The 15,843-nt window shown below is 27.2% G+C and overlaps 1 protein-coding gene across 2 annotated transcripts in view; it reads right to left on the reverse strand.

The window, feature by feature from the left end:
• Positions 1-15,843, reverse strand: part of LOC136977518 (ubiquitin carboxyl-terminal hydrolase 2-like) — a 77,853-nt gene that overhangs the window by 40,410 nt on the left and 21,600 nt on the right. Inside the window, exons 1-4 of one of the 2 annotated variants that reach the window (XM_067273013.1) lie at positions 14,751-15,058; positions 4,613-4,708; positions 1,255-1,381; positions 882-990 (exon numbers count right to left, since the gene is read on the reverse strand). In XM_067273013.1, the coding sequence (XP_067129114.1) occupies positions 882-990; positions 1,255-1,381; positions 4,613-4,708; positions 14,751-14,972 (554 nt within the window). In that variant the 5' untranslated portion in view covers positions 14,973-15,058. Of the gene's footprint in view, positions 1-881; positions 991-1,254; positions 1,382-4,612; positions 4,709-14,750; positions 15,059-15,843 lie in introns of those variants that run through there. The other variant, XM_067273012.1, reaches the window with a different exon arrangement.

The following is a 15,843-nucleotide window of genomic DNA, read 5'->3' on the forward strand; positions in this document are numbered from 1 at the left end:
AATGATTGTTTCAGGAGAGAAAAAAAATCTCCCAAAAAATTTAGATATAAATAATCAGGACTGGATCAGCAACTAAACCAAAAATTTGTGAATTTTTTAAATTGTTTGATCTCATTGAATTGCATAGATATTTTAGTCAATAGCATCATGTAGTAATTTAGTACATTTCTGAATAAAATTTGTTTGTTTTATAATTAATTTTAAATAGATAATTCATTGTCATTTGCCATCTAATAATTTATATTACACATCATTAATTTTTTTTATCATATATTTTTATATTAAAGCCAAATGAATGCCAGATTCGGCTACATTACCATTACTATTAAAAATAAAATACAGAGTAATTTGGTAGGCATTAGGTGTCATTTCTTAATAAATTTAATAATTATAATTAAATTAATATTTATTAAATAATTTAGAAAATTCTGGAAAAAAATTTGCCACTTAGTGGGACTTTAACCCACAACTGCCAGTTATTATATGAATGCACTGCCAGTTAAGATATTCCACGTGGACTTCCATCAGATCTCCTGCTTGTTTATTTATAAGTTATTTAATAAATGTTAATTTAATTTATAATTATTAAATTTTATAAGAAATGGCACTTAATGCCTAGTTCTAGTACCAAATTATTCAGTATTTAATTATTAATAGTAGTGGTAATATAGCACAATTTAATCGGCATTCATTTGGCTTTAACATAACTATCAGGCTTAGAAATATTTATATATATTCTTATATTATGAAGAATTTTCAATGAACACTAGATAATATGGTGGCATAAATTCTGGAAAATGCCATAATTTCAAATGTTCTGTTTTTTCTAGTATTATTCTTTCAAGAATTTATTACATATTTTGAATTAAATATTTTCTTACCTGTATCCTGTGAAACGAGGTGCAAATCTTTGTATCTGAGTTTTAAAACTATGTGGATTGACTGCATTTGTTGTGTTTTTCCACATCATTTGTAATAAATTGGAAAATTCTAATTAGAAAAAATATATATATTTTAAAATAAAAAATTTATTATTGAAAAAACTATATTTCTTTAGAAAATTTTGAAAAATAACTATAATGTTAAATAATAAAGTTAAGTAAAAATGTTGAAAAATGCCATTACATAAAAAAATGTTTATAATTAGATAAATTATAATATATTTATAATTAGGAATACTATTTATATATGTTACCTATCTAATTTGCCTTGTTTTTATTTAATAAATAAAATATTTTTATCATTTGGAATTACCTCTTATAAGAGTTCCTTTCATACTGCTTTGTGTTGTATTGATATCCATAGTATAATTATCTCTGAGACAATAGTCTAAGAGAGGTTTTGTATGAGCCAAACATTGTAATATAGAGTTCATAAAACACTGAAATGATAAAATTCATTAAGGAAACATCTCACACAACAGTTGATTAAATAGTTTTAATTAATTTTTCATTAAAAGAACTTTTATTTTCAGTTATTTATGAAGTAAGTAAATACACATTAATTGTCTTTAATAATATCCGATTTCATTGTACAGATAAGTAAAATATATAATACATAGTACTAAATAATATTTTCTGCTTATTACAAATAAAAAAAATTAATAAATTTTAAACCAGCTATTGTATGAATTATAACAATAAATTATTTGCTTTTTTGTCCTATTTTATTACATAATATTCTTAATAGCTACTAATTTGCTAAGGACTTATCATTGTAACATTAAACAGAAATTAAGGAATAAGTTTCTACTCTAAAAAAAGCATTTTAATTAGATTAACATTTAATATAGACAAGCCTCAAATATATTAAAAAAAGAGAAACGTCTAAAAACTTCAATGACATTGACTTTTTCTTTCAAACTACTCAGCTATCTAAAAATATCTCAGAGATTGTTCTAATGAGATAGGCAAATGGAGAATATCCTGTATTGGATTTAGGAAATTTTAATAGATAAAAAAAATTAAATAGAATATAATTTTAGAGTTTAACATTTATTATTATATATTTATTATAAAAATGTTATTATAAAATATATTTTATGTTAAAGACATGACAGATATAATGATGAAATTTGTTTTGTTCATTCAACTACTATCTTTCTAAACAGTAATTACACAAACAAAACAGAATTTCACTGAGAACATTATTGCTGCTGTCTTCTAACTTAAAAGTTATTTAAGCAAATAAACCAAAAATTTCATTAGCAAACTGACAAAAAGAAATGACATTGTATGTAAACAAAACAAACATTACACTTATTATATAAGACCATTGTTTTAAATGTATATAATTATTTAAATCATCAAAATTCACTATATAGCAATGGAAAACACCAACAAATTTATAGCTTATTAGGATGACAGTTATTGTGTCATGTGTCTTAACTGTCAAAGTTTTCTAAAATTATGTCATTTTATAGATAATTACCAGAAATTAATAGAGGATAATTACCAGAAATTTATTAGCTTTCAGGAGACAAATTCAAATAGGAGTGTCTAATAATAACAATGAAAGTGTGGATTAAATGTAGAGAAAGTGAATGGGAAAAACTAATGGCAAGGTAGGTTTGGTGGTTTTGAGAAAAATCTCAATGGAAAATGAATACATCTGAGTGCACAAAAGATTTTTCATATTTTTTAACGGTGTTCTTACTAATTTTAGCTGATCCAATTTTAGGGATAAAGCCGTTTGATGAATTTGTAATTATAATTTAAAATTGCATATAATGTACCCCATTCCATAACTAGCTTTTTCAAATCAATCCATTCAAATTGACTTTTAAACACAGACAGCTACAGAACACACACAAAATTACAGTAGTTTATTTACAAACTATTTGCATTCACAAAGACCCACAAACCAGGGAACACAATAAGACCTATTGTCAATAAGGCTAAATCACCTACTAGGCTATTAGAACATAATTATTTAAATGATTTGCTCAAAGAACATTTAAAAGCATACAGCTTCTCCATTAGTAACCCTGAGCAGCTTATCAATGAATTGCAGCAGCTCCAAGTGACGCAAAGTGTATATACAACAATGTTAGATTTTATTTCTTTATACCCATCAATACACTTACAACTATGTTTTTGTGCACTTAGAGATTTTTTGTTAAGTATAGACAATGAACCAGCACATCATAAACATATTTTAGAACTAGCGCATATGTTATGCTATTCCTCTTCCTTTCAATATGATTACAAAACATACTTACAAAAAAGAGGTGTACCGATGGGCAGTCCCCTATCTGGGGATCTTTGTGAGTTGGTCATTAGGTTATTAGAAAAAACAGTCTTACCTTCTTTCCTTCCTAATATTATTATATACAGAAGGTACGTCGACGATATTTTTATATTGTGGAAAGCAAAACCAAATATAGAAAACTTCATAGAACAAATGAATAACAACCCATATAGACTTTCCATAAAATTCGACCAAGCCAGCAATTCAAGGGTACATTTTTTAATCTCAATATCAGTATTATAAACTGAGTTATCCATACCAATGTTTATCATAAACCATCACACCTTCCATTGTTCATACCAGCAAACTCATACAACCCATATAGCTACAAAATAGCTGCCTTTCATGCCTTAACCAAATGTGCTTTTACCCACTGCACGAATTACAAGGATACGTTAAAAGTGCTTAAACATCTGGAGGACAAAGATAAAGAACATAGTTACTAAAAACACCTTATTTGTAGATTTGCGAACGTCTATTCCAACGGGGGTACTCCTTCTACACCCAATAACATTATATCACAAAGTGGGAATGCTCACAACATGCGCCACATAGTTCTAGATTATAACCACAACATGAAAAGCTTATATAAAGAAATTGCTCGTCACATAGGTGATAAATTAGCATATAGATGTGTTCCCACTGTCTATAACATCCTCAGAAATGCAAAGGACAACACCGACATGCTTAGGGTTCCTGGCATTTATAGGATTACACTGAGAAACAATAGATTCCAACGTGATCTTGAGTACATCGGCGCCACCACACGATCTCTCAAAGTAAGGCTGGCTGAACACAAGTATGATATCAGTAAAGGAAAATACAACACTGCCCTAGCCAGGTACGCCACAGACAATGACATTCAAGCCCATCTAGATCAAGCTCCCATCATACGATGATCTAATCATGACAACCAAATAAGGACACTGGAAGCTCTCAAAATATTTAAATCCGTAAAGAGCGGCTGTTGCATTAATTTCAAAGAGGAAGGACAACTATCTTAGCATGGCAATCTTTATACCAAAGGAAACAGTCGAATTAAATCATCATTTTGGAGAGATTTAAATTTGATTTAATTGATTTAAATTATTTTAAAAATATTTTAAGAGAATTAGTTTAAAAAATTCTCGTTTATACGTTTTTTAAATAACTCTTAAAAACATTCCATTCTTGCATTCCAATTTAAAGAATCCTGAAGATGATCTCCTGTGAAGATCGAAAACGTTAGAATTTGCAATTGATTATCCTGGAATTTCTTTTAAGGTTCAATTCGTTGCTATTTTGATTTATTTTCTCATTTAGTCCTAAAATAAAGTTTATTTATTTAAAAATAATATATTTTCTATTAGAATATTACACTTACTGTATTGCCAATATTTTGAAGTCCACATGGTCCATTTTCTTTTTCAGATGATTTAGATAATGAAGTGTAAGTACTGTTATTTCGATTATAATTATCCTGAAACAGTCAAAATATAATATTTAAAACTTTTTATCTTCCATGCTTTAATCTACAAGAAAATTATTAAAATATAATTCATTATATATATATATAATATATAATCTATTTGTTAAATATTTAATTTATTTAACTCACTTTTTGACTGATTAATCAATCAGAATTAATCTTAGAATATAATCCTTACACCAAAGTCTTATTCTCATCTTTTACTTGATTTTATTAGCAAAATATATTTAATAAATTAGATGATTTATTTAAAAATGTGAAGATTTTTAGGACTCTTACATTACATTCAACTAAACATTCAAAATTAATCTTATAAAATAAACAAATCTTCTATAATAATTAATAAAACAGATGTTTTGTCCATTTTATTGTTTGTTCATTGAGTTAATTCTTTGAAAATTCTAGTTACAGCTTTACGCAAAATAATTTAAAACAGAATTTCAATTGATATGATAAGAAATTATTTTCATATATTTCAAAAATATTTATTGTAAAATAAAATTTTAAAATACATTAACTAATTTAAATATTATGTTTTGTATTTTCTATTTTGTCAGCATTTACAGTAAATATTTTATATAATGAATATTTTAGAAGGTTTTAATTTTTTTTGTTAAAACATATCAAATTCTTTAACTAATTTTTCAATAAAAAAAATTGAAAATTTACTGCACATTCAGATCTGAGTATATTTTCAAGTAGACAAAAGAAGACAATTAAAATATTCCTTGAAAATGGCAGTTATTTTAAAGGACTAAGCTTTTTAAGACTTTCAAATAAACTTAAATATTAATCAACACTATTGAAAACACATCAATCAATGACAATGTAAAAAACAGTTTTGCATAAAAATTACATATATGCTATCATCATTTGTTACTTAAATTTTATTACTGAACTTAAAATAAGCTTTTCAAGTTTTTTCCAGTTTTAATTAGAAAATCTATTTTAAATCATTTTTCTAAATATATTAATACTGATGGTATAAAATTATTTACTTATTTATTACATATTTACAGGCATTCCCCAGTTACCATCAGTAATTTGCACCTAAAAATCAGATATTCTGTGAAAAAACATTAACCAGAATCTATTTTCCATTATTTTAAATGGGAAAAATAATAATGCTTACGATATCAACTCAAAACTCCCAACTAATTTCTGAAAACGTAACTAAAGCACAATACAACACAATATAATCTGATCATCAAACAGTTTAATATAGTTTTTAGTCATCTCCACAGTGGTAACATTGTACATGTTACTGCTTTGTAAGAAAAAACAGCATATAATAAATGATGGAAATCAATCAGATAAATGCAAAAAATGAATGAAATCAAAGTTTTTGTAATGTAAAATTTTTTGTTTTATAAATATTTAACTAAATAACTGTTTATTGGATATTATATTTTATAGCATATAGTCATTAGTCTAATATTTAAAAAAAATTAAGTTAAAACTTTATTTCAAGAACAACTTTTATTCTATCAAACAATGACAAACATTTTAATGACTATTCAACATGATAATCTGATGTAAAAAATGATTAGGTATGATTCTATTGAAAAATTTTACACAAACATTGGTAATAATGGGCATACCCGAGAAGAGGCATGGGTGGGCACGGCCCCCCAGTTAACCTGGTGCCCCTCCCCAGAAAATTACAGCCGAAAAAGTATTGAGCTGATTTGCAAAAAGAAATAGAAAGCTGAAACTAATTTAATTGGGTGTAGTGTACCCACTGAAAGTCTAGATCTAGATTAAAGACGGTGAACTATATTACAGAATGGTAAAAAAATAATTGATTGGTTAATTTTTATTTAAGGCATTGCTAGAGTTTGATATTAATGTTATGAGAACATATGATTAAAGGAAGTTTCATATTATATGTGTGTTAAGTTATTGTTGATTCCTACGGAAATTCCATTTTAATGAACAATAATTTGAAATAATTCAATTTTGTGTCAGGGCTCCCCCATAAAACCCTGGTTACGCCAATGTTGGTAATCTATATCATCTTATGCCAAAATATATTAAGTATTCAAATTTATATTGATATCAGTAAGTTGAATCAATGAAATTCATAAAATTGAACAGAAATTACTTTTTAAGCTAATTCTACAATATAATATGTACAGATTAAAAATCAACTGTCTGAAATTAAATTCTAAGATAGAAAATTTGGAGCAAAGACTATTTCCTGGTATCTTCTGTTTCAGAAATAGAGAAAAACAAAGAACTGTATGATGTGATGTTTCTCTATTATTGTCTTAAAACTTCCCTAGACAACTGAATTCATTTATGATATTTAATGTATTACTTTTCTATAAAATTAAAAATGCCAAAATTAAAAAAAATAATAAATAATATTAATAATGTCACTCTAATACACAATAACTGAGCTGCTCTTTTGCCAAATCGATTAACTCCCTAAACAAAAAATAGAGAAATTAATAAAATAATTTATTTTTAAAATTTCATTTAAAATTTAAATTTAAGCAAACATTGTAAAATAAAAGATAATAAAAGTAAATAAAAAAATAAGCAAACCATTTATTCCAAGGATAAACTATTTTTAACATTTTTCACATACTGTAACTAAGGAAATTAATTAGTTTGGCTGGTGAATGACTCAATTTTTATAACATGATATATCATTAAGTACCGAAATAATTATATGTTGCATTACTAAAATTGTTTAATTTATTAAATTGTTTTGAAGAAATCCTAAACTTCTAAATATGTTTAATATTTTCTATTTCTGGTAAATATAAACAATTCTGGAGATATGATGATTCCATATGGATGAAGAGATCAGCTTAACAAATATTCAAGTTTTCAAGAAGCCAGAAAATATTCTTTTTATTAAATAGATGGTTAAATTTATTTTATTAAATATTTTTATTTATTTATTTATTTACTGAATAAATTTATAAAAACAAAAACAACAACATTCTTTGGCTTCTTGAAAACTTGAATATTTGTTTAGTTAATCACTTCATTTTCTTTTTTACTTTAAGAATAAACTCATAGTAAAATAATTATTAAAAAATAAAAAAGATATATTTTAAACTAGAAATTTAGCAAAAATATGGTAATTTATTTTTAACAAATATATACACAATATTAAAAATTGTATCACAGCATGGATTTTTGCATGTTTGAAATTAAATTTGACATTTTAAATGAAAATAATGCTAAGCTTGCCAAAATAGTGGAAGGTGTCAAAGTTAATTTTGGAAAACAGGTCAAACTTTCAATGCAATACACTTTCTCACTAAACAAACAAAATTTACAATTTGAAAATAAACATATTCACAAATTTGGTTTATCTACACATAGTTATTTTTGGTATATTTTATACAAATCTATATACTTTAGATTAGTACGTATTAAATTTTAAAAATCATATATTTTTCAAAAGAACATAAATAAATTTAGAATGTAATAAAATATAAAATACATGTTAAAAAATTAACAAAGTAATTCATAATCATCAATTATAGGACAACATAATTTTTCCTTATAACTTCTATCACACATGTTTGACTTGTGTGATATTGTGGCAATTTAATAATTGTTAATGACTTATTAAAAGTTTCAACTGAATATCAATTATAAAATTTAGTAGCAATGTTATTGATTATTGAAACCTGTCCTCATTTTGCACATTTATTAAATAAATAACTATTGCTAGAGAGTATGTATTCAAAAACAAAAATAACGTTTCTTTAGAAATAATCCAATCTTCAAAAAATATAGCACACTTCACAAAATGTCATCCCTACACTAGGAAACCTTCTTTTAAGTCATTTTCCCTAACTCTATTAATATAAAAGAAGTTACTCAGTTACAATGACATATGAACAAGCAGTACTTAAAATTAACTTAGTACAATGATTAAAGAATTTGGCTGTTTCTGAAGGACAATGGTTCCAACCAGAGTTAAACACATTCTTTGCAGATTTATGTTACTTTGTTTAGAAGAACATGTAATTTATACATTAAGTTTATAGCTTTGTTATTACTTATGAATTTATTCTGAATGTTTATTATTAGTTGTAAATTTAAAAATTTTTAATGGTACAAGAAAAATTAAGAAACAATTAAATTCATATAAAATAACAGAAATATTATGATTTTATCAATACTGTACTTAACAGAGAATCTTATAGTAATTTTCTTCCTACACATTGTACAATTTGTGAATAATACCATCATCTTGTTCTCATTACTTTTTAATTTTTTCTAATCATCTGCCAATAAACTGAGTGTTCCCCTCAAATTTCTGTAGTTTTAATCTGTTTGCATCAGTATGAGAATGAAATGTGTCAGAGAATATTAATATTTCAAGTTTCATATGCATTTGCTTGAAATGGCTGCTATTGTCATGCTTGGGCAATCTGGATATTCAGTGCTGCACTTTCTACATCACTGGATTGATTGACATGACTCCATTCTTTGCCCCATCTAATCATCGGACATACTCATTTGATCTTTGATTTTTGTGGATGTCAAGGATGATATGTATGATACAAAATGCCAGACATGAGTCACGTGCACAAGAATTGTGGATGTCATTAACAGTATGACTCCTGACATGCTAGTTCACACATGGGCTGAAATTGAGTGCAGACTGGATATCCTATGTGCCATGTCAGAAGCATATGTGACAATGAACTGATTTAATGCAGTAAGTAACTTTTTCAGATGCACCTTCCATTACCATTGTCTGCAGTACTGTATTCAAACTTAATTTTTATAATTAATCCACAAACCTAGGGAGGTTTGAGAATATCTTGTATTATCCTATTATTAATATTAAGTCATTTCTATATCAAGACTTGTAAAATTTTATTTAAAAACTTGTAGAAAATTACCAGACATAATCATCAGTATTCAATTATAAGAATGAGAATAAGAAAGACTTTCAATAAAAGACATCATTCTTCAATAAAGCTGGTGGTTGCAAAAAGACTCTTAAAAGAATAGTTATTTCCAAACATCAGTCATTTTTATTGTAGTTCATAGAAGTTTCAGGGAAAATATCAGAATTAATGCAAAGAAACGAATAAATTGGATTAGTAACAACACATCCAACGACCGTAACGGGTTAATTATAGTAGTGCCATCTCTTGCGCAAACTAATAATAAGACTAATAATAAACTAATAATAAGGCTGTTGGGTGTGTTGTTACTTATATTATCGGGTTTCATTGGTGTTTATTTGTTTAAATTGGATTAGCATGGCAAAAATAAAATCTATACTAAACAGATATTCATTATCAACAAATATGTTTTTAATTTGGATTAAAAACTGAGAAAAATCAAAATTAAATTTATATATATATAAATTTAATATCTATCAATTATAATTATTAATCATGAATTTTTCAATGCTACTTGTAGCTGCTGTCTAACCTGGAATAAAAACAACATTGTTGATGTAGTGAATATTTAATTTGCAAATGAAAACATTTGTTTTTAGAATTTTTAGTCTAGAAATTTTAACTGATTACATAAGAAAAATAGATGGAAGGTATTAATGATTTAAAATCTATAAGTAATAGTTTATTATTGAAAGATGTTGCTGAATCCAACTTACTAAAATCTTAACAAGTAACTAACTAACAATGATATCTGAAAAAGATCGTAGTTGTCTGTTATGAAAATCTGTTGTGGAAATGACTAGTATTTAAACAAAAACATTATAAGTCTTTATAATATTTATAAACAATGCACTATAACTCATTGTTATTGCTTCTTGTTAACTTCATAAAAATTAAGACTAGCAATTACAAGGCTAGCAATATCTAGATTTTTTAGATGAACAGCATCATGTAGTCATTACTGTGTTGTGTTTTTGACCTGATGTTGTGGCATTTATAATCTTCAATTATTATAGAAATTATAAAGCCTCAAAATAATTACTATGATTCACTAAGTATGATGAAGAAATGAATGTAATGTTTATGCAGGGTGGTGATAACTAAACTGACTCTACTCAGAGCCCACTGCAGCTGGTTCATAAAGGAAATATGCCAATAAAGCTTGATATATGCTATTCACATCATGGAGAATAGATTTCTTGAAAACAAAAATTAAAGTTTCATCACTAGGCAAAAATATAGCATTTCAAGAACAAGTACATTGATGTAACATTATGCAAATTACTGCAGTAAACAATGTGCCTGGGCTGTAAAAATCTCTGCCTTAGTTGAAAACCAGTATAACACAGCCTATTCCAATATTCCCACTAAAATACTTCATGCAAAAATTGATCATGCAATATTGTGCTTCCTATATGTAATCAACACAAATGGTTCACTTATTGAATGCATGATTAAAATGGTGTAAAATAACACTTTGCTTTACTGACTTATGGTTTTCTTCTTGAACCACCATATTTCCTCCTAGTTTATTTTTTTTTGCACTTTTCATCCTGTGGGCACTAAGAGGGCCTCTGCTAGCAAGCTCATTATGGGTTTGGCCAAGCCCTTAATAGGGTGGCTAAACCCATAATGAGTTTGGTGAGGGACAGGGGTGACATATCTGGTTAAACCACCCTCAAAAAAGTTCCTAGAGATTTTTTGACCTGTCTGGATGCAATCCCAGGTCCCCAAAGTGGTAGGATGCCACCTTGACCACTCAGCCATTCAGCCGTCAAATATTTTTTCTTATGGCAAATGGCAAATGGCAAAACTTAGAACTAATCTTTTTTCCCAAGAAACCTATTCCCCATTGTGTGAATAATTATGACATCATTCCCTGACTTATTAACATCTCTGCATTTCCCCTTTCCATTATATAATATTCAGCCAAGTCTATTTAAGCCCATTTTGAACACAATAACACAATTATATAAATTTTTTTTTATTAAAAAACACTATTCACTTATAAAAAAACAAAAAACTTCATGTAAAATCAATTATGTAATTAGCTATGTCATTTCTACATCATGTAAAAAATTTCATGATTTAATTTAAATTAATTCGTAAATTTTATTTAAATAAGAGAAAGACTTGCATTGCGTCATAAAATTGAATTTTCTTAACCCTTAGCTGGTATCGTAAATTTGACAAACGTAACTGGTATTGTGGGGGCTGCGCAGCCCCCAAGCAAAATTTGCCTATAGAGAGCAAGTTTCAACAATGTGACAGTTTAAACGTGCATAAATGCTAAATAAAACATTCGTTTAGTATAATCAACTCTTTTTTATTCATATAATTCTTCTTACTTAATTATTACAAGAGATCACAAAAATGTTATAACTTTTGGTATTTGCTTTTCCTAACAATACAAAAAATATGAAAAAAATCTACCTATTGAAACAATCTACTCTATATCTTATTCTTAAGAAACTAATCTCACAAAAAAGTAAATCTTATAGCCTCTATCTGTCATTTATTAAAAAACCACAGGTAACATAATCACTTCTACTTTTAAGACTCAGGAACATTTTATCGAATTACGTAGTTCAGGGCACTTCCTCAGACATTTGATTAAAAAAAAAAAAAAATGCCTGAGGAAGTGCCCGGAAGGGGCGACGAAAACGTTAGCAAATTTTAGAATAAATTTTACTCCAGTTAACAGGTTAGAGATAGCATTGATTTATCATCCCAGTGTATCAGAAGGATTAGAAAGTATAATACGTAGTTCAGTCTTGATAGTTATCACATAGTACTTTTGTGGTACTATGTACTTTGCAAATAAATTTCAAACAACTGTTGCACTTAGTAACATATTTACCATCTTTTTTTTTTTTTTTTATAAATGACAATGTCCTCTTTTCAGGAGAATTTGGATTGATCTAGCAACTTCAGTTGTTGAGGGCAGAAACACCGCCATGTTATAAGCCAACAATAAGAAACGATCAATTTTATCACGAAATTCTTTTGGGTACTTCAAATAGCACATAATCAGAAAAACTGTGTATGTGTTATGTGTTCTTGAATTAGTGCCATCCCTATTGATTTCATGTATTTCTTTCGTTTCATCTTTTTTTCAGTATTTGAATCTTTTCATAGCTATATTACTTGTTCTACTACTTAAAGGTTGCAACATCTTTGCAAAATAACTGTAAAAATGAAAAAACATAAAAACACATATCCACAAAAAAACTAATGTAACTGGTACCGTGGGGGCCGCGTGACCTCCAGAACTTATGTACCTCTGTCTTGGTAAGTGCTACAGCACCGAATGTCCGGCACCCACTGTGAGTCACGACTTAATGAGATTACATAAAATGGTGGCTGTGCACAATGCTTAGATCCTTAGAAAATTGTAAAATATGATGCGTGGGGGCCGTGTGGCCCCCACAAAACTAGTTAAGGATTAAAGTAAGGAGGCAATAAATTCAAATTAATTTAAACAGAAGAAATAGTACACTCCGCGAGAGGGAGAAACTGCTTATCTTGTGCTATTTTTGGTCCAGCATGGACCCATTCAAGGTCATTACATTTCTTCACATCTCTCCCTAAACCTTAGTGGGAACAGCAGAATTTTGGTGGAAAAGTAGGACATTGTCGATGGCGTTTCTGAAAACCCAATTTTAACTCTATGGCGATATTTTGGTATAGTTGTAAAATTCCAGGCCATCTGAAGATAGAAATTTGTAGTTAGAGAGAAGACATATCAAAGATCATCAATCCGTCAAAATTAGCAGGATTATTTCCACATACTGTATGTGGCCAACAGCAAAGAATACATCAAATAAAAATACATGAATTGTGTGAGGTCCACCATGTGGTCCAAAATGCTCCATACACAATATCATTAAGCTGACTGATGGTTTTTTGCCTCCCCCACAACATCAAGTGACAGTGTTAACCAAATGTCATGCAGGTCAAAAAAATCAGGAGGATTGTGTATGGGACACAATCACAATTGTTTAAAGAGTGAATCTGTCTTTGTATTATTAGAAAAAGGATAAGATGTAAACAAATAAAGTCTTGGTTGTTATCACATTCCAAGTCAATATCTATTGATTCAGGTGGTGGCACACTCAAAATATTCACATCAGAGTTGATGGATGCAGTTTTCTTAAGCATTCTATACAATCTGCATTGTTTGGCATTAGTCATTTTGGGCTTTTCTAATTCCTTTAAAATTTTTCTTTCCAATGAAACACATTTCTTAGATCTCTGTTCATATTTGCTTTGCAATTTCTTCGACTCACACAGTTATTGGCTTATAAATTTACAAATTCTATTTCATTAATAATTATTATTAAATAATATTGTAGATCTTGTCATTCTGTACAAATTAACACCAATTTCAACATCCTATCTCTTCACGATCCAAAGTTTCACTGCCTATTTTCAGGGTTCACATGCAACTGCTACCCCTCTCCTGCACAGCTGCACACCATTTTAAATATGGACATAAACCTTCTATCCAACAAAATTTAAATTGTTAGATCATCATTTATAGTTTACAAGATTTGTTGCACTTATGTTTGATCACTCCAGTTTTTATATGCCCCTCCTATACTGAACCGAATTTAAAGATGTGTTCAGATCAAAAAGGAGTGAGAGCAACAGATGGATTCCACGGTATTTGCAGATTCTCTGACTTTTTCTGCTAAAAATCTTATTTCCCAACTTTCCAGATCTGTACAAACCCTACATACATCATAACCAGCTGAGTAGTCAGTTTAATTATTACCACTCTGTGTATCTAATGAATTTAAAAACTTTCTTTAAAATGTAGTTTCCAAATTACATAATTAATTAAAAATAATATAATAATAAAAAAAATAAAACATATCTTAAAACATATTTTGAAATTTATTCCATGTCTTGATATTTGTCAATTAATCATGTTAAATACATTCAACTCTTGGCAAACTATTTAACTAAAAATAAATTTTAAATATTTTCAACTGTATGCTAAATATAAGAATTATACTGAACAGCTGATTCATTATCTAAAAATAGCATAAGTTTCTAATTAAGAGAAAGAACTGGGTTAGAAAAACCAGAAATAAAATTTATTCATATAAATTTAATATTATCAATTATAATTACAATACCTTTCGACGAGATTTGGCACATGACTGTTGATTTGTACTTATATAAGACGTTAGAAGTACTAACAGACAGACACAAGCAACGACGAAGAGACAAATATATGGCAGTGTATAGAATTCATCTTTAAAATAATAATGAATTCTCTCCAATAATTTATATGCTGCTGGATATGATGCTGATTTCAAGGATGCTTTTCTAGACTTTCTCTTTAGAACAGATTTCATGATAAAGTTTAAAAAAAATCTACAAATAAATCTCTGAAGGAGAAATTACCAACTTCAACCTTGTTCTAAAGAGAAGACTACAATTATATTTGTATTTGGATTCAATCCAGATTTTACAATCAAACTTCTCCTTATAAACTATAATTACATTCAATGTTTCAAGTTTACAATGAATTTGAATTTGATAAAATATCCAATAAATTAATATCTAAATGTTTTAATATATAACTATAATAATAATAATTATGAATTTATTACTTGTTTTTACAGATTAAATTTTTAAAAGTATTTATCAAAATAAAAAAATTTTAATATTCATTTTCATCTAGCTTAACAGAGATAAATCTATTTATTACAGCAATATATAAAAATATATTCTATAAATTTCCTGCATCAATTTATCATTCATTTTAAGATTGTAATTACTGTAACTATTTTAGGAAAATATATCACAAATCTTGAATTCATTTTCAAATCTTTTTTAACTTAGTTCAGCTTAATTTATCTTAAGTAATAATCCTAATATAATTTATATAGTTTGCAGCTAAAAATATAGTTTATGCACATCATCTACAGAAATTTATCAAAATATCAACTTATAAATTATTAACTTAAGATTAATATACTATATTCATATACACACCAATACATAAAACTGTATTACAGAATATTCTATAATAATTTATAATGAAAATTATGAAAAAGAATCTCAGATAAAACTAAATATTTTTTTAAGCTATTAGCTCTAACTAAATAATAAAAAGTAAAAATTTAATAAGTAATAGATACAAATGGATATTTAAAATATCATTCAAAAATCTAAAGAATTAACATTTCCATATTTCTGTTCTCTTGCAGTTTATATATTAGT

Source organism: Centruroides vittatus, unplaced genomic scaffold, assembly GCF_030686945.1.
Source record: "Centruroides vittatus isolate TY-2023 unplaced genomic scaffold, ASM3068694v2 contig_460, whole genome shotgun sequence".
Taxonomy (NCBI): domain Eukaryota; kingdom Metazoa; phylum Arthropoda; class Arachnida; order Scorpiones; family Buthidae; genus Centruroides; species Centruroides vittatus.